At 44.9% G+C, this 18,690-nt stretch overlaps 1 protein-coding gene across 2 annotated transcripts in view; it reads left to right on the top strand.

The window, feature by feature from the left end:
* Positions 1-1,971: 1,971 nt before the first annotated feature.
* The window catches only part of LOC135918435 (uncharacterized), a 72,950-nt gene continuing 56,231 nt past the window's right edge, over positions 1,972-18,690 (top strand). For both annotated transcript variants that reach the window (XM_065452078.2, XM_065452077.2), the window contains exon 1: positions 1,972-2,122. In XM_065452078.2, the coding sequence (XP_065308150.1) occupies positions 2,011-2,122 (112 nt within the window). In that variant the 5' untranslated portion in view covers positions 1,972-2,010. The remainder of the gene's footprint in view (positions 2,123-18,690) is intronic.

Raw genomic sequence — 18,690 nt, 5'->3', positions numbered from 1 at the left:
CGCGGTGGGGTATTGATTCACTGAATGTTTTATTCCAGCCAACAGCGACTAGGAGCTGCAGTCCTCATGTTTTGTTCTTCGGTGGTGTTGCTCAGGGTTAAATGACATCCTGAAGATAGACATAAATGACTGTTTATTTGACAGAAAATACAAAGGAGCTACGTCTGAGAGGATGACAAAAGTTAGGAATACCTAAGTGCCAGTCCCCTTTCTCAGTACACAAAAGATGAAAGCAAACACTGTAAGCAAACTAGATAAAGTGAATACATGCACCGTAAATTAATTGGAAGGTGCATGTAATAACGGAAATGTTGAATGCTATGTGCAGCTCCAAAGTGAACAATAATTTTGGAAGTGACAACAAATACATGTTAACTTCTTTTTAACGATTCCTAGAGATGGTGATTCGTTTACAATAGTGTGCATGGCAGCATGATGATTGAGAAAATCTGCAACTATGAATGACTGCTTTTACATGCTGTAATTTGTCCGTATTGTGGTAGATTATGTGTCTCGTGTTATATTTGTGTCCTTTCGGAAGGTACTATCTTACAAGGTGACTTCGTTAAGCCTGATATCTCCAAATATTGTAATGGCTGTTTCCTTTCTTTGTTAATAAGATTTTGTACCCTTAATATGGTATTCTTATGAAAATAGAGGAGCAGAGTGACTTCCATAGGGCACCTTTTAAACTATACGTATCATGCATATCTTAAGGGTTAGTAACCGACCGACATTTCGATAGCCGTCTATCGATGTACTTGCCAAATGAAGTCCAATGTATTCGTTCACGTGGGACGACCTTGCAGTGGTCTACATCCGCTCATCGAAAACCTCTGTAGAGGTCAGAGCACGCCCAGGAAGGTGCTCTAGCTGTGTCTGTTGTGGTCTGACTAGCCATTGGTGACCAGTCATGTACGTGTGTGTGCGTGCTTTTGCTTGTACCGGGTTATGTCGGATAATACTCGTCGTGTTTGCAAATGATGATGGTGATGATCTCAAACTAACGGTGCACAAGGATATTCGCCAAGAATAGAGCGGCGCTGGCCACTCTAATTAGTTGAGTGTGCTTTTAAAGCTCAGTAAATAAAACGAAGCAGACAACAAAATAAGGAATATGATTGACGCCGACGTTAGTTGGCCGTAGGATTTGCCTTATTCCTTTGGGCAAATCGGAAAAGATGATCACAGCAGGATTCTGCACACAGTGCCTGTGTTAATTTCACACGTAATAAGAACATCACAAGTGAGAAGTGACTTACGCGCAGTTTCAGGTTCTACACTTTTGTATGAAGCTGGAATAAACTGACTGATCGATGGACACGGATAGTTGCGTACAGTGTCTCGCTTTGTCGTTTGATTTATTATCGATTTTGGGGAACCTGAAGGGTCTAGTGTATGGCGCAAAAATTATACTCTCCTAAGTTTGGATTACTCGATGAGCAACGAACCCCGCCCTTTCGCCAACGCCTTTGCTTGCACTGCTGCAAGATATATTGCGCCGTTGAGGCTCATGCACCAAACATGCCGTTAAGTGTGTTCACTTATTTTACCCTCAAGCAGCACATACCCACGATTGGTAAAAACATAGGCCATAAAGAATACAAACAGAAATAAACGGTAATAAAAAAGAAAAGAAATGCACAAATAATAGCAGAACTTGAGTGGTACGCAAGCAGAACGTCCTGCAATATGCCTAATAGGATGATTACAATGTTATGTTTTTTCGCATCATAGCTGAGATTTTGTTTCATTACTAATTGTTTTCCAGATGGGGAATCTGACTGCAATTACCGGATTCTCACTAGCTGTCTTGAACCTTTATTTCTTTAATTAATATTCAGTCTAAGGCACTCCCAATCGTGCCTTCTTCCCCACACGCTTTGCTCCCTCCGAATGACCGACATGTGATCTGCCCCACAAGGTGGGTGTGTGCGAACATGTCACTATCACCATCATTTACTCCTCGGAGCGAAGAAGAAGGCCCGACTGGGGACCGAGCAGTTCGCTATGATTTCGCCTCCTCGAGGGCGTTTTCTGCTTCATGTCGTCGTGGTGGTCTTGGTACCGAGCCCGGGCAACGGACAGCTGCATCCGAAAAATCCGACGATCTACAAGATGGGTGAGACGATGAACCCTTGAGTTATCCGTTTTGCACGGAACTTCTTAGGGTGCGATGAACAGCTCCAATAAATGAAGCGCTGGTCGTAGGAATTCAAGTTCCCTTTGGCTTTAGCTTTAGTTTTTGATGCCGAAAATGAGAAGGCTGCCGCAATTGTCACATTAAGGTGATGGATGACGTAGAGTGTGGCATTCTCGGTGTCTGAGGTTATGTGGCGTCTGTGGTTCCTCGCGGCGAGTGTCCCTGTATATGTTCCCAAAGGGCGCCGAGTAACTCACGCTTCCGGCATTTCGCTCCCACGCTAAGGACTAAAGTCACTCATTGGAATCGCAGTAGCCGAGTGTGGAACAGCGTCTATATGTTTCTGGTGCCATGCTATACTAATGTGAAGCGTTTTTGAGCACTTTAGGCACATTGAACCTCCCTGCCTGCCTGCCTTTGCCGAGGCTTGCGTTGCCTAGCCGAAAACGCCACGCTGTCAACCCGAAGACTGGGTTTTATTTCTCAGTGGCGCGCACTTAATCTTACATTTTCATGGTCCAGCTGTTGAACGACCGTGAACCGTGCATAGTTTGCTCCTCTCCCCAGAGAAAAGCGCAGTTGGCTGGGACAATAATACCGGCGCAATTTGGTGACATTCGCAATGTCGGTAGTTCTACGTAGGGGTATCACGGATGGGTAAATCTAGTAATACACTGCGGACGGTCTGCAGCTTATTTTGTAAGGTCTTTCGTTCATTGCAAAGAGCTTTCCTTGGTTTGGATTCCACAGTGCCTCGTAGAGAACCAAGTCACCAATTCGGTGTTCCCTTGATAGAAACTTTTTCTCGTATATGACCTTGTTCTTTCTGTGGTATGCGAGGCAATGACCAACTGCAGCCTCTCTTGCTTCTTCCAGATTTACGGGCTCGCTGTATACCATTAGTGGATAAGAAGGTATTCTATACAATAGAACAGAAGGTGAATGTCTCGTCACTCCTTGTGGCATGCCGTTGTATTCGTAAACGACCTGCTCTGGCGCTCTTTGGCCTTACCTGGCGCCACTAAACAACACATGTTCTTTCATGACCTCCGGAAAATGTTGAATTCATAGTTTTCGAGGCTCTTCAATAATTTTGCATTTCAGTCGAGTCACTATAGTTTTAGAATAGATAGCTGTTAGGCTAGTTGGTTTGACATGAGTTTTGCAAAGGAGAGCGCAAAAGCGTTCCTGAAGGAGACGAGGAGAGAAGAGATACTGTCTCCTGAGCGTCTTTCCTGTCTACGTCTCCTTTTTCCGCAGCTCTTCTCCGCTGTAGTTCATACCGTGTGTTCGTTCATACCGTTGCACGGTGGGTGCTAAGATAATGGTGCTGTGTTTGAAAAATTGTGTGAATTCGCCTGCACTGAATCCTGTTCCACGCTCAGAGTCAAATTTCTTCGGCTTTCCAGCAGCGAAGATGTTTGTCAGGCACAATATTATTATGACACAATTGACAGACGTTTAAGAGACGAGCCACCGCGAGAAGGATATTCTAGTGTCTCGGCTTTTGGCGTGAGCTAGTGTCTGGCTGCAGTGGTCGGCCTCCAGTGTAAATAGCGTGTAGAGGGTCTCTTTAGTCCGTGTCTTTTCACACGTCACATTTTCGTGGATGTTTGCGCTCCCCGTCCTCAGCACGGAGCTCCGTAGCGATCGGCACACCGAACTTGTCAACGTGCCTCCCGGTGACGAGAGCACATCAGCAATGGCTGACGCTCTGCTCCAATCATCACGGTTACCCATCATCGTGACCCTGGTGTGTTGTCTGCCCAGGATGGACATGGCGTGTACGAACGGATCGAGATAACAGGTGGAACCGAATTATTATGCTCGCGAATGTCTTTTATCTCTGTGACACCCCAAGCGTGTGGCTCCAAATGCATGAACACGAGATAACCAGCAGGGATATGCTGCAAGAAAAGCTACGCGAACTGTTCGGCAACTCCTTTGGGTGCAAGGCTGCCGCAAGACAGGTTATTGCGACTCGTGTTCAGACGCCTACCGAGCCCTACGTTTCATACATCCAAGATGTCTTGGCTTTTTGCCGCAAAGCTGCCGCCACCATGTCTGAATCAGTTAAACTGGCAACTCTATTAACAAACTTGCGGATTATGCTTTCACTTTGCTTGTTTTCAGCAATGTCTCCAATGTCGACGCCATCATAACGAAGTGCCGTCGCCCTGAACAAGCTAGCAGCCGCAGCAGCACACACCGCATAACACGACTACCAAATAATGCCGCTATGTCGACATGGGAAGGTCGCCCGCGCCGGCCCACCACCTGTGACGAGGTAACCCGCATTGTTTGGCGCGAGCTCGAGGCCGTCTGTTCGCCAACCTTCTACGCGAGGTCTCTTGACGCGCCAGCAGCCACAAGTGGGATGATTCCTGTTAGACAGAAATTTGAGAACATGGCTCTCAACTCCGTGTGTTCGTCGACTCAGCTCAGCGGTCCTCCGGCAGTCCTTTTCCGCCACATATCGTCACCCGTCCGAACGGTGTAACCAGATGACATGCTCACCTGCTTCCACTGGTGTTGCATCGGCAACGTCGCTCGTAATTGCCGCAACTGATAGTCACCACCACCTCAGATGTGCGCCGGCACTTATTTTTGCACCTTTTGACCTATTGCTCCCACGCCACCCACCATGAACTCACTGCTGCTGATGCCACAGCTCCAAACCTTTGTTACGGCAGCTCGCCTTTACCTCGACGCCATCAGTTTCGTTCGCCCCAGCCCCGTCGCTTCTCTTCGCCGCCAACCTCCGCCCACACCCCGCCGAAAAACTAGTCATTGCAGCTTCTTGAGGTGAAGCTGCGTTGTCGACATTGTCCTCAAAAGCTCTGCACACATTACCTAAACACCAACACCTTGTGGACGTTCACGTTGACGGCTATCCTGTCACTGCAAAGATCGATACAGGAGCACATCTTTGTTTTATGAGTGCTGCCTTGCGACGACGAATCAGAAAGCTCCTAAACCCCGCGTCAGCACGAGTCGTCCGCGTTGCGGATGACGGCTGCTGTCCCTATCGTCGGTATTTGTACGGCACCTGTCAGCATCGCCGGCCGCCACACTCCTGTCTTTTTCATCATGGTTGCTCATTGCCTCCACGACCTAATTCTCGCACTGCACTTTCTATCCGCGCATTCTGCTCTTATTGACGGCTCTGCTATTACCCTTCGCCTTGAGTGGCCAATTCTCGCAGTACCTTCCAACGCACCCCCGTGCCACTTTCGCCCCACCGGCTCTATTCACCGCTTATACGGGACTGACGCCTTCCCCACCTCTTCCTGATGGTGCGTACCTCGTCACCTCTCTGTCCACCCGCCGTGGTTACTTAGTAGTTATGGCGTTGGGCTGCTAAGCCCGAGGTCATGGGATCGAATCTCGGCCACGACGGACGCATTTCGATGGGGGCTAAATGTGAAGACAACTGTGCACTTAGATTTAGGAGCATGTCAAAGAACCCCAGCTGGTACAAATTTCTTGAGTCCTCCGCTACGGCGTGCCTCATAGTGAGATCGTGGTTTTGGCACGTAAAACCCCATAAATAATGAATCAACCCATATGCACGACATTTCATTGCAATATGACGTCACCGTGCCTCCCAGTGTTCTTACTCTTGCTGCTAAGCAGACTCGCATGACTATTTTTAACTTTAGATTCGCAAAGCAAATTATATCTCAAGGTATTGGCCTTACCAACGCTGAGTCGCTCGGCGACCGTCAAGTGGCGGCTTTATCAACCGATGACTCTTTCGAGCTTAGCAGACTCCTCACGCCAGCCGCGGGCGCCGATCCCAACATAAGGAAAATTGTTGCGGCTAACCTGTCCTCTGCGCAGGCTGAGGACCTTTGCCAAGTTTTACCGTCCTACCAAGACATTTTCGAATTAGACGACCGACCTTTTGGCCAGACGCTCGCGCTCAAGCAATGTATATATATTGCGACGCTACGCCTATCTACCGACGACCATATCAACTTTCTGCGTCGGAACGCTTCAATGTTAAGTGGACAAAATGCTCTATAAAACATAATTGAGCCTACTTTGAGTCACTGGGCGTCACCTGTGGTGTTAAGTATAGCACGTGGCACTTATGTGTACACTACCAACGTCTGAAATTACAAAGACGTCTACCCCCTCCCATGGGAAGACGTTCCTTCTCGTCAACGAGATGAGAAGGAACGTCTCGTTGACGAAGTGAAAACGCGCAAAATGCTTTTCTTTAACTGTTGATTCGACTCCACACCTTACTCACGTTGATCAGCTGTAAGTTGTTTTACGATACTATTTAAATGGGAAAGTCTACAAACGCTTTCTTGGAGTTGTTCCAATTGAATCGCATGCCGGCTTGTATCTTTTCGATACCGTGATGTCCCTCTTGACGACAAATGGCATATCACTTGATGATTGTAGGGGCCAAGCTTATGATAATTCGAGCAATATGTCAGGAAAATATAAAGACTGCAAGCTCAAATCAAACGCCTGATCGAATTGGCAGTCTGCATCCCATGTGCTGGTCATTCACTGAACTTACTTGGCACGTGTAGCGTTGACAGTTGCCTTGAGGCAGTCAAATTTTTCACTGTAATTCAGAGGCTGAATGTGTTTTTTGCTGCCTCACCTAAGCGATGGAGGTATCTTTTGTACAGCATGGGCGACACTGGCCAGCAGCTTGTTTCGAAAAGTCTCTCTGAGACCAGGTGGTCAATACACGCCGAATCATGTAAGGCCATTCTGAAAAATTTCAATGCAGTCTTGTGTTACCTTAAAGCTACATCAAAGAACGAGGAAGAAAACGGTGACACTAGTAACGAAGCTCACTCTCCCTTCAAGAAAATGACAAAATTAGAGACTGCATTCATGGTGATTTTCTAGAGAGAAATCTTGGAGCGCTTTGCCGAAACGAGCGTAGCACTTCAGAAACCAGGCCTAGACATGTCAACTGTTGCAGACCTGCTGAGCTCTCTAGAAGGCTTCGCTAACTCTTTGCGACCTCTATTTGATACCTTTGAAGAGAGAGCACGCACGCTAAGTACCAGCCAGTGTTATCAGGACGAGGGCAAACGCATCGGTTTGTGTAAGCACCCGGACGGAAAAAGCGAGAGTGCGCTACAAGGTAGAAAAACGTTTATCGTAGAGCTACAATGTTGTACTTGACAGTCTAGGCTTTGCTTTGCGAGTGTGAAAGGCAGCCTACAGTGAACTCTGCGAAAGATTCGGATTCTTAAAATTGCTGACAGTAGTTGGAAGTGAGGCCTCTCTTGCACAGCAGGCTAAGAAGTTGGTGAAAACCTACAAAAATCATTTGGAGCCAGCATTTTCCGCTGAAATCGATCAGTTTGCGAACTTTCTGCACAACTCTGTGTGCCAGGACATGAGTCCCCTGGGAATAAGGAAGTTGCTGCACGAAAGAAAGCTTATTGATGTGTTTCCAAACCTTTCTATTGCTTTTCGAATGTCCTTAAACATACCTGTGGCAAACTGTGAGACCAAACGATTGTTTTCCAAGTTGTCGCTGATAAAAAATCGCCTTCGTTCGAGCCTCCTTGACAACAAGGTGAAGTCGCTTGTTATCATGTCCATTGAAAGTGACCTCTTCCGTGATCTATCCTTCGAACAGACTCTATGTGATTTTGCCAAAGCAAAGGCGCGAAAGATGCCATTTTAAAAGAGGACTGTTTGCGCTATAGATGAATAGGTCCAATAAGTTCGTTGTGTCGCCTGCCAGCCTCCACGTTGCCAATAAAACGCGGAGCAGTGTAATTCAATATATTCGAATCTTCGTTGTTCGTCTCTTGTTTGTTATTCTTGTGATATTTAGCGTGCTTATAAAGAACTGTGTTTTTGTGGTTTTTGATAGTTCCACGTTTATTTGGTGTCGTCCTTGCTTTTCCTACCTTTAACGAAAATATTTTGAAATAATGTTTTGTAATTACAGTTGGTAATTTTCATCTGTATTCCAGAGCATTTTTATGGTGTTTGTATTGCCCTATATATTGTATATAGCTATTGCAAATTTGTAGAGTAACGCGTATAACGATTACTGCAGTCTGATGCTTGAATTTTAATAAAGAATGTTTTAGACACAACCATGCGTCTCCTCACGGGATTAAACTTAGAGATGCAAGCAAAGCCTAGCTTCAGAAGGATCGACATGCGAGCTGTGTTGTCTTTTCTAAGTTCTTGTTTGTCTTGAGTGCACTAAAATTTTCTTAAAGCCTAGCTTTTGCTGAAAGCAGAATGGAGAATAATCACAAAGTGAATATATGTGTTGGTGTTTACAACAGCACGCTTTTCAAGCAAGTTTTGTAGTTTTTCTTATAGTAATAACAACAATAATAATCCCGTTGATCACACTTCGTTCTTTTTTTTTTGGTGGAATTAAAATTAAACATGGCCAATTGCCAAAAGCGTAGCAGGCGAAAGGGGGGGATGGTCACTATAGGAAAAGGGGGCCGGCATGCGCATTAGCCGAGGGCCCCCATTTTCCTTAATCCGGCCCTGGCCTTGATACGAAGTCATGCTGTTGAGGTTCAAGGAGAGTTTGAAAAAGCGGCCGTTATCAAATACAAGTAACACTTTCGTTTGTTTGCCACGCAGCACGCGTACTTGGACTTTCTTGAAGTTTCCTATTTGTAGTTCTATTTTCACGCCACCCAAAGTTCCTGTTGATGAAGTCACTTGTTAAACAGCGATGCATTAAATTTTTTTAGGAATGACAGTTTTAGGTCCTTGGACATAGTCCCGTTGATGCAGGTGGTGGTAACTATTTTATTTTATTTATTTATTTACTCATACATACTACACCCCCTTTATGGGGCTATTGGAGGAGTTATGGGGCTATTGCAAGACAAAAAGAAGTTACACAAAAAAAACAAGTGAACAATAAGATATTAAAAATTCACAAGAAATAATACAGATGACACAAATGAAACTCAGAGTCGCGCTCATGCTCACAGTATTCGCGTTCACTGGTGCATCAATCTGTACCAACATAGCTTTGCTTCGCTCTCCTCGTTTTCCTGGCCCGCGGCAATGGCGAAAAAACTTTCACACAATGGCATTCCTTGTGCAAGTGAAGCTGCCACCTCAGTCCAGCTGAGACACAGTGTGGGGACTCACCTGGGTGCCTGTGTGGCGATACTGCAGAGTCATGTCGCTTCGCAACAGGATTACACTATGCCTTGCCCGCCTTGCTGAGCTGTGAATCTCGACGCGTTGCAAAGACGACTTTGCTCCTAGTGCAATGGCAAGCCACATCATGGCATTGAGAATGTCTTCGTAGCAAGATGCAAGTCCATTTCTGGAGGTACACTGTCAGTCAAGCCTGAAACGATGAGCGCGTCCTTGAAGTCGGCGAGGAGGCCCAATTGTGCTTTTTCTTGGTAACACTGCTTAATTGGTTGCCCTCTCTTTATTATACATTGTACTATCCGGTGGAACGGATCGCCAATGGGCACAGCGAAGCGTTCAGGCATGCTTTCTTTGATTCGTTCGTGTCGAAAACCTCGGTCCAATACCAGCGGAAGGGGTTACTATGGTGGCAAGATTGGGGAGGGGACGCCAACCCTTATGCGCTCCTCTATTTCAAGCCGGGCGTAGGTGGCGCTGTTGGCCGTATTGCGATGTTCGGTAGGTGCGGCTGGCCTTGGACTTGCCGTGCGCGCAACGCGGGGCCTTTTCAGTTATGCTGCCTCATGTGATGGTTTAGCTGATTAAATGCTAACTGAGCGCGACAATAATACAATGCAATTTTAACCACCGAACGCAATTGGTTGCCTGTCCGAGACTTCACCTGCGTGGAATTTCGGTGTGACTAAATATTTTATTGGTGGATCCTTCCAGTGTTTTTGAGTACAAGGCATCAGCTTACTTCCCACTAAGAAGTGGCTGGAGTTCTGAACAAGCAAATGAAATCATAGTAAACGTTTTTCGCACACCATATTATTAGTGAGGGTAGCTTAGCAGGAGTCTTTCAGGAATAATCAGACGTTGTTTGCGATGTTATTGGCCTTAGTGGGATTAGAAGAACTGGTGAGGCTTATACATTGCTAAATAACGGACACGGGGCACTATAACGTAAAACTATTCTAAACTTTTCTGTTGCAATTCTGCAATGAGCCCTCTGCGATTGGTGAAAATTTTTTTTGGACCACTCCCATTTCACCTGTCTGTCACGATACGTCTATCTGATATGACCTGTACACGCTAATGATGCGTGATTGGACCGAACAAAAGAAAAATAGTTATTTCTGATTCGAGGCCTTTTCGTAATTAGCCCTCGGCTATTGCTCAAAAATTTTTGGTCTACACCAACTTCACCTGCATGTCACGCGACATGACAAAACCAAACATCTCACCGCGTCAAAGTGACGTGTACACGTTAAAGATGCATTAATATGCCGAACAAAACTGAATTTTCTTCTGAATAGCCAACAGGCGGCACCGTTCCGAAAGGAGTAAAAGATGGCTGTCGCCGATCGCTGAGGCACTAGCTAATCGCACCTGCCGGAAAGCATGGGTTTATTTGCGTGTAATAAAACTTTTTGCGTGGCAATGTAACGTTTTCGCGCACTTACGACACGTTTACGACCTCGTTCTGCCAACTTTTCTTTGCTTCGGATCCGTTTTTGCGTCATTCTTAAGCTTCCGTTGCAATCCGCCGGGATCGTTAACGAGCCATCGTAAGCTAAGTAAGAGAAAGCGGACCAACCACAGTCGCCGACACCACCCTCTTCATCCGGTTCTCGAATTTCAGTGCAGTGGCTCGGCCCCATCGAATCCATCTCCCCTTGAGCGTGCTTCTCGTCTCTTGTGAGCCAATTAGATCACACAATCCGTTAAGTGTAGGCAATGTTGTTCGTTTTTCAAGCAAACAAAAGTGACCTCCTATGAACAAGGAGAGCGTTTGATTGGTATGTTGAGACAACCCTGCGGGTGACCGCCCGATGATTGCGTCTGCGGTTACGCAGATTTGACGTGAATAGAGTGAAGCAAAAGTATATTGGAATAGTTTTACGTTATAGGCCCATGTCTTCTGCTATAGAGGTATCCCTGATAAGAATAAATACCAGCTAGGATTCCTAATTCATAAGGACATAGCGGGCAACATTAACGAATTTTACAGCATTAGTCGTGATCAAACTTAATAAGAGGTACAGATTAAAATTAGTACAAGCCTGCGCTCCAACATCCAGTCACGACGATGAGGAAGTCGATCAGCTTTATGAAGATGTTGAATTAGCGTTGAGAAAAGTGGAAACTCGGAATACCGTAGTAATTGGCTACTTCAGTGCAAAAGTGGGGGAAAAGCAGGCGGCTGTACAGACAATTGGCAACTACGGCGTCGATTCGAGAAACGCTAGAGCAAAGATGCTGGTAGAATTCGCAGAAAGGAATAAGCTGAGAATAATGGACAACTTTTTCAGAAAACGTACTAACAGAAAATGGACCTGGAAATGCCCTAATGGTGAAACTGATTGCATAATTTCTGCCAATCCCAGCATAACGCAGGATGTAGAAGTAATAGGTAGGGTAAAGTGCAGGGATCATTGCTTAGTGAGGGCGGGAATTCACCTCAATTTGAACAGAGAAAGAGTGAAATTGGTCAAGAAGAAACAGGTCAACTTAGAGGCAGTAAAAGTAAACGCAGACAAATTTAGGCTGGTACTTGCAAACAAATGTGCAGCCTTAGAACAGAGAGATGCTGATGATGACATAGAGGTAATGAATGAAAGCTAACGAGGCTGGCTTCAGAGGCAGAAATTAAAGTGGGAGGAAAGGCACCAAGGCAACCCGTAGGCAAGCTCTCCAAAGTAACAAAGGACCTAATAAAGAAACGACAAAGAATAAAAGTGTCCAACTCAAGAGATAAGATAGAATTCGCGGAAGTGTCAAAACTGATCAACAAGGCGAAAATAGGTCATTTTCAAAATTATAACATGAGAAAGACTGAATAAGCCGTAAAAGAAGGACGTAGCCTGAAACGAGTGAGAAGGAAATTTGGCGTATGACAAACCAAGAAGTATGCACTGAAACATAAGCAGGGTAATATAATCAGCAATCTCTAAGGTGTAATAAAAGCAGCGGAAGAGTCCTGAACTGACCTGTACAGTACCCTGAATACCCGGGAGTGCTCCATTCGAAACAATAATGAACTGGAGACAAAAACTCCTCCTCCAATTAGAAAGGAGGTCAGAAGGGCCTTGCAAGACATGAAACGGGGAAAACCGGCAGAAGAAAATTGAATAAAAGTAGATTTAATAAAGGATAGGAGAGACATATTGCTTGAAAAACTGGCGGCTCTCTACACAAAGTGCCTATCGACTGCAAGGGTCCCAGAAAACTGGAGTACCAACATTACACTAATCAACAAAATGACGTTACAGAGCTGAACAATTATACGTCCATTAGCTTACTCTAGGTATTATATAAGATATTTGCCATAATAATCCCCTATAGAATAAGGGCAGCACTGAACTTTAGTCAACGAAAGGAACCGGCTGACTTCAGGAAGGGATACTCTACAGTGCATCACATCCACGTCATTAATCAGGTTATAGAGAAATCCGCAGAGTACAATAAGCCTTCTGTATGGCTTTCATAGATTACGAAAAAGCATTTGATTGAGTAGAGATACCAGCACGCATAGAGGCACAGCGTAATCAAGAAGTACAGACCGCTTACGTAAATACCCTGGAAAATAACTACATAGATTCCACAGTCGCCTTAATTCTACACATGAAAAGTAGGAAGATACTTATAAAGAAAGGGGTCAGACAAAGAGACACAATGTCTCCTATGTTATTCACTCCGTGCTTGGAAGAAGTGTTCAAGCTATTAAACTGGGAATGTTTAGGAGTAAGGATCGACGGCGAATACCTCAGCAACCTTCGGTTTGCCGTTGACATTGTTCTATTCACCAACTCTGCAGAGGAGTTGCAACAAATGATTGAGGACCTTAATAGGGACAGTGTAAGAGTGGGGTTGAAGATAATTATGCAGGAGGCAAAGATATTGCTGAGCTACCGGGCGAGGGAACAAAACTTCAGGATCGCAAGTCAGCCTCTGGAGTCTGGGAAGGAGTACGTTTATGTACGTCAACTAATCACAGGGAACCCTTGAGCATGAGACGGAAATTCACAGAAAAATAAAAATGGGTTGGATCGCACACGGCACACATCGTGAGCGCCTGACTGGAAGCTAACCGTTATCATAGAAAAGGAAGGTAAACAATCAGTACATTTTACGTGTGCTGACATATAGGGCAGAGACTTGGATATTGACAAAGAAGCTTGAGAACAAGTTAAGGACCGCGCAAAGAGCGATGGAACGATGAATGCTAGGCATAACTTTAAGAGACAGAAAGAGAGCGGTTTGGATCAGAGATTAAACGGGTATAAACGATATTGTAAATGACATTGAGAGAAAGAAATGGCGCTTGGCAGGTCATGTAATGCGCGGATTAGATAACCGTTGGACCATTAGGGTGACCGAATGGGCACCAAGAGAAGGGAAGCGCAGTAGAGGATGACCGAAGAGTAAGTGGTGCGACGAAATGAGGAAATTGACGGGTGGCAGTTGGAATCGGATGGCGCAGGATAGGGTTAATAGGAGTTGACAGGGAGAGGCCTTCGCCCTGCAGTAGACATAACATTGGCTGATAATGATGATGATGATGAATGCACATTTTAAATTCAGGGTAATTAAATAAAAAAAGACATCACGTTTACACATGTTCGCGTCTAATTAGAAAGACAAAAAATAAAACATTGCACACCCACAGTGCATCGCTAGCCACTAATAAATGGGGAAGCAGAGATATGACTTTCCACTAAATAAAAAAAATTGAAGCGATCGAGCTTGAAGTTACAGTATGGAACATAGAGCACCCGTCTGAGTTTTAACAATGTCATTCTTTCTTGCTTCGTACTTCGCTTGCAGTTCTGGCCATTGACATGAAAGTGGAGCCTAGTAAATACATCAGAGTAAAAAATTTTTTTTTGAAGGACCTACTGTGGCCAGGGAAGCTAAGCAGGTTAAGCTTTCTTAACTGCAGGAAGTAAACCGAATCCATGATGCTGTCACTTTTGACTTCTCTCACTCTAAAGCAGAGAGTGAAAGTGTTTTCAAGAGCGGTCACGAGTTCATTGAGCTTGGCTGGTGGGTACAGTCAGCTTCCTGGCTTAACAGCAGCAATGAGGGATGCTACAGCTAGAACTGATTTTTTCTCGCCTTGTAGGAGCTGCTTGTTGCACTCTACAGAATTGGTACTTGCAATGAACTTGCAATGTAGCCAGCCATGACTGTGTAATCCCTAGCTTGCACCACCATGGCAGCATGCTGGATGGTGCAGTCTTAACTATTTCGCCGTTTGTCACGTGCGTGAAACAACGCTCAATAAACTGCTCGTCGAAATGACGCTCACATAGAGGCGAGTTCGTGTGCAAAGATTTGTCGGCACGGGGTACGGCTCGACACCAAGCTTCATATTGCGCTGGGTCCTTGGGCACAGAAAAGAGAAACACACGCTGACCCTGCGGCCTCGACGACACAAAGCCGGTCGTGAAGCAGGGAGCGAGGCATGACGCTGCTTCGTATTCTTTGCGCTGGAGTTCATCTGGCCGGCTGAGGTCAGCACTTACGTGTCAGCAGCGAACCACATCTTGTCATAAAGGAGACAGCACGCTGGCAGCCACGATCAGAAGGAACCACTGTCCAGATGACGCGGGAAACTGCACACGATTTCAGATGCTTCTAACCGCGAGCCAGAAAGCGCGCGCCGCCACGTCATTATCACGTGATCGCACCGACAAGCTTACAGCAGCGCCGTGGCGGCATTCGCTACAGCGCTTGCAACAGACTATCACGCTTTCTTGGCGGATATGCGGGTGCTGACGTCCCCATCCCCTTCTAGCCACCATAGCCTCACCTTTTAAATGATCGCTGCAGTGGTTGAACTTGTCTCGCTCCAGTCATACTGTGGCTTGCACCTTTGCTTCAAAGAAGCATAGCTATTTCTCCAAAGGGAAGTTTTCTTCTCCTGTGTACTTCGGGATGTTGATCCCCTTTCTGTACGTGCTCATAGTGCGGCTCAGGTTAATCCTATCAACTTAATGGGATCAAAAGGTCGTGGTGTGAAAGCGAACATTGGGATTAATTTCCTAGTCGCGCGCACTTTATTTCCTTCTTCACGGTCATCCTGCTGAATGACCATGAACCGTCACAGCTTCATATTCCATTCAGATTTTAGTCACAACACATACAACGCTGTCTTGAATGCTCCCCCTGACATGCGAGCTCTAAACAAACAGCTTGTCGAAGACCAGGAGTGCCGGTAATGGGCAGTAGTGACAATTAGGGAAGTTTTAACAACATGCACATGCACACGGGTAAGTATACGTACTGTACAATGCCATAGTACAAGTAATAGTGCTATAAACCGCAGTAATAACATATACATAGCACTCCAATATATACTCCAATAAGATCATACAATACCCATAACAATATACAAGTATTAATTAATTATACGGTTTTACGTGCCAAAACCACTTTCTGATTATGAGGCACGCCGTAGGTGAGGACTCCGGAAATTTTGACTACCTGGGGTTCTTTAACGTGCACCTAAATCTAAGTACACGGGTGTTTTCGCATTTCGCCCCCATCGAAATGCGGCCGCCGTGGCCGGGATTCGATCCCGCGACCTCGTGCTCAGTAGCCCAACACCATAGCCACTGAGCAACCATGGCGGGTAATATACAAGTATGTATGTAATACTATAACAAATAGATGCATTGCATCGCCAACATGTATTAAAAAGAATGATCGCGCAATCCCCCAGGGGAAGCCACTACACGTTTATTCAAGCATTTTCAAGTTTATGAGGATTAGTGCATTGCACTCTGCACACCCCAAAAAAAGATTGATCTGAGGCACGTCACCAAGAACCTCAAACGGTCCTTTCTCTGGCGATTACTAGAATGCCAGAATAGGGCGTTCGTTTGGGTACCCATCTTAGTACTTGTCAAACTTTACAGCCGACGTGATTGTTTCGTGAAAGATGACACAAATTACATGACATGTATTTTATCATATTAGTTTTGTAACTTGATTTACATCACGTCATGTGATAGCTCAAGAACGAGACGCTCGAGGACATCTTAAGGACCCGTCAAAGGGCGACGGAACAAGATATGTTAGGCGTAACTTTAAGTGACAGGAAGAGAACAGTGTGGATCAGGGAGAAAACGGTGATAGCCGATGTTCTATTTTACTATAAGAGAAGAAAGGGATCTGGGTGGGTGATAGTAGACTGTAGCGAACACAGCCGGTGGACCATTGGACCATTAGAGTTACAGACTTTGTTTGTTGGCTTCTCATGATGTGAATAATAAAAATTGGTACCCTTGGTTAATCCCCTTCCTTCTCGTTCCTTACATAACGAGGGTCTTGAATCCGGCAACATTGATACCTTCAGGTAGCGTGTGTAGATTTATTGACCAGTTGCTTTAAGAGAAAGCTTTAGCTTGGGCCGAACACAGACGCGGCCTATTCAAATACATGTAAAAAGGAAAAACGCTTTTCTGAGATAACCCCTGCTCCGATTTTAATGAAATTTCTTGCATTTGAGAAAGGAAGTCAAATCGCAGTGAGTGTTGGAAGCGGAATTTCAATTTAGAGCCTGTATTTTGTTAGAAATATTTTCAATAATACGGAAGTTTGAGAAAAATACAAGCACGAAGTTTACAAATTAATAACTCTGCATCAAGCAAAGGTATCATGGTTCTGTAAGTGGCACCCATTGGAGCATTCAAAACGTACAAATTAAACATGTCATTTTATATCTTAGGTGAATTTGTTACGTTGTCTACAAAGGTTCTGCAAAATAATATTTCCGTATTACCGAATTTCTTAAAATTCATATGTAACATATCAATTTTGTCCGCTTTAGATGTACTATCACACGCAATTCACATAATTTTGATATGATTTTTGATTGCTGAGTTACAGAGTTGTAACAGAGTTGTAAATGTGATGGTTTTGTTTCCTGAAAATTTTCAATTTTTGCCAATTTTAATAAAAAATTGAAGACCTAAATAAAAAATTCGAAACCAACAGTCACTAGATTTTATGTATTTTTTCTAAACGCAACAACCCTCCCCAAATTTGGTGCGGTGGTTGCCGAGAAAAACGAATTCTCCTTTTAGGTGTATTTAGATAAGAGAAAGCGAGCGAAAGCTACCTCCTAACCCAAAAAGATCACGCACTCAGGACGCCTACGGCAGAAAGGATGTTCCACATCCGCCGCCTAGGTTTGTTAGTGGTGGCGCTGGCTAACACTCCCACGGTTAGTTGTAGTAGTAAACATAAATACCCAAGAAAGCGGATGGGGAAACGGCGACGCGGTAGCTCAAGTGGACAGAGTATCGCACGCGTAATGCGAAGGCTTCAGATCGTTCCCCATCTGCGGCAATTTGTTTTTTCATCCCCTTTCATTGCTAGTAATTTATCATTTATGTAGTTCAGTTAGTAAGTGCAAGTAATTCCCCCTTGTTGTCCGTGGCGTCTTTGTTTATTGGATTCTCATGATATAAATAATAAAAATCGGGCCCCTCGGTTAATCTTCTCCTAGCTCATTACATTTCATGTCATTTATGTAATATCACTCATCCTAGTATGTCATCCGTATCACGTCATTTATGTCATGATATGTCTAGCGGGCATGTCATTCATGTCACGTCAAGCTACTCATGACATTGCACGCCATTGATGTTATGCCGAGAGTGTTGCGGAAGCACTGAAATGCGGTGTTCATAGAAGGTAATGAAAAATTGGCGTCAGCTTGGTGAAGGTGGCTTCTCTGCAAGGCGATGAAACATTTGACGCCATTCTAAAACATGTGATGGCACTTGGAGAATGGTATAAGTCGACGGTATGCGCGACTCCGATCCCCTTGGGAGCAGATAATGGGATTCTACTTACGGCTGCGTGCGGTGCACTGGCAGATCTCGGAGGCGGGACTGGCGTCTTATGTGCTCGCCATCAGATGCACATCTCAGCCGCTCATGTGCCATTTGAAAGCTTCCAGTAAGAAAAACAGACAACTGCCATGCTTTATTAACAACAGCGCGACAGAAAGAGAACGCACAAGAACGAAGTGATCACACCAATCACTATTAATAGTGAATCAACACCAACTCACTCGACTTCCACTTCCTATGCCAGAAAATAGCATTCCTGTCGCTTTGTCAAGATTGCTTCAAGAATCTATAGTGCTGATTTATAATCAATTTAGGCTAATGTGAAATTTCGTTGCATTTGGCATTTAATGACTGATTGATGTGATAGTGCGCATGATTGATAAAGGCACTGTATTTGGGCTTGTAAAGCGTTCGATACATGTCATACTGTCTTAAAGTACTGTCTAAATGACCTTTTCAGTAAGCCGACAGAAGCTTCATTATATTTATGAACCTGCTCTGAGTGTTGGTTTTCTTTCGCCCAGTGGAAAGCGCCATCAGATATAACTCCAAACTCACACG

This window comes from Dermacentor albipictus, chromosome 2 (genome assembly GCF_038994185.2).
Source record: "Dermacentor albipictus isolate Rhodes 1998 colony chromosome 2, USDA_Dalb.pri_finalv2, whole genome shotgun sequence".
NCBI classification, from domain to species: domain Eukaryota; kingdom Metazoa; phylum Arthropoda; class Arachnida; order Ixodida; family Ixodidae; genus Dermacentor; species Dermacentor albipictus.
This window is presented reverse-complemented; position numbering and strand designations above follow the sequence as displayed.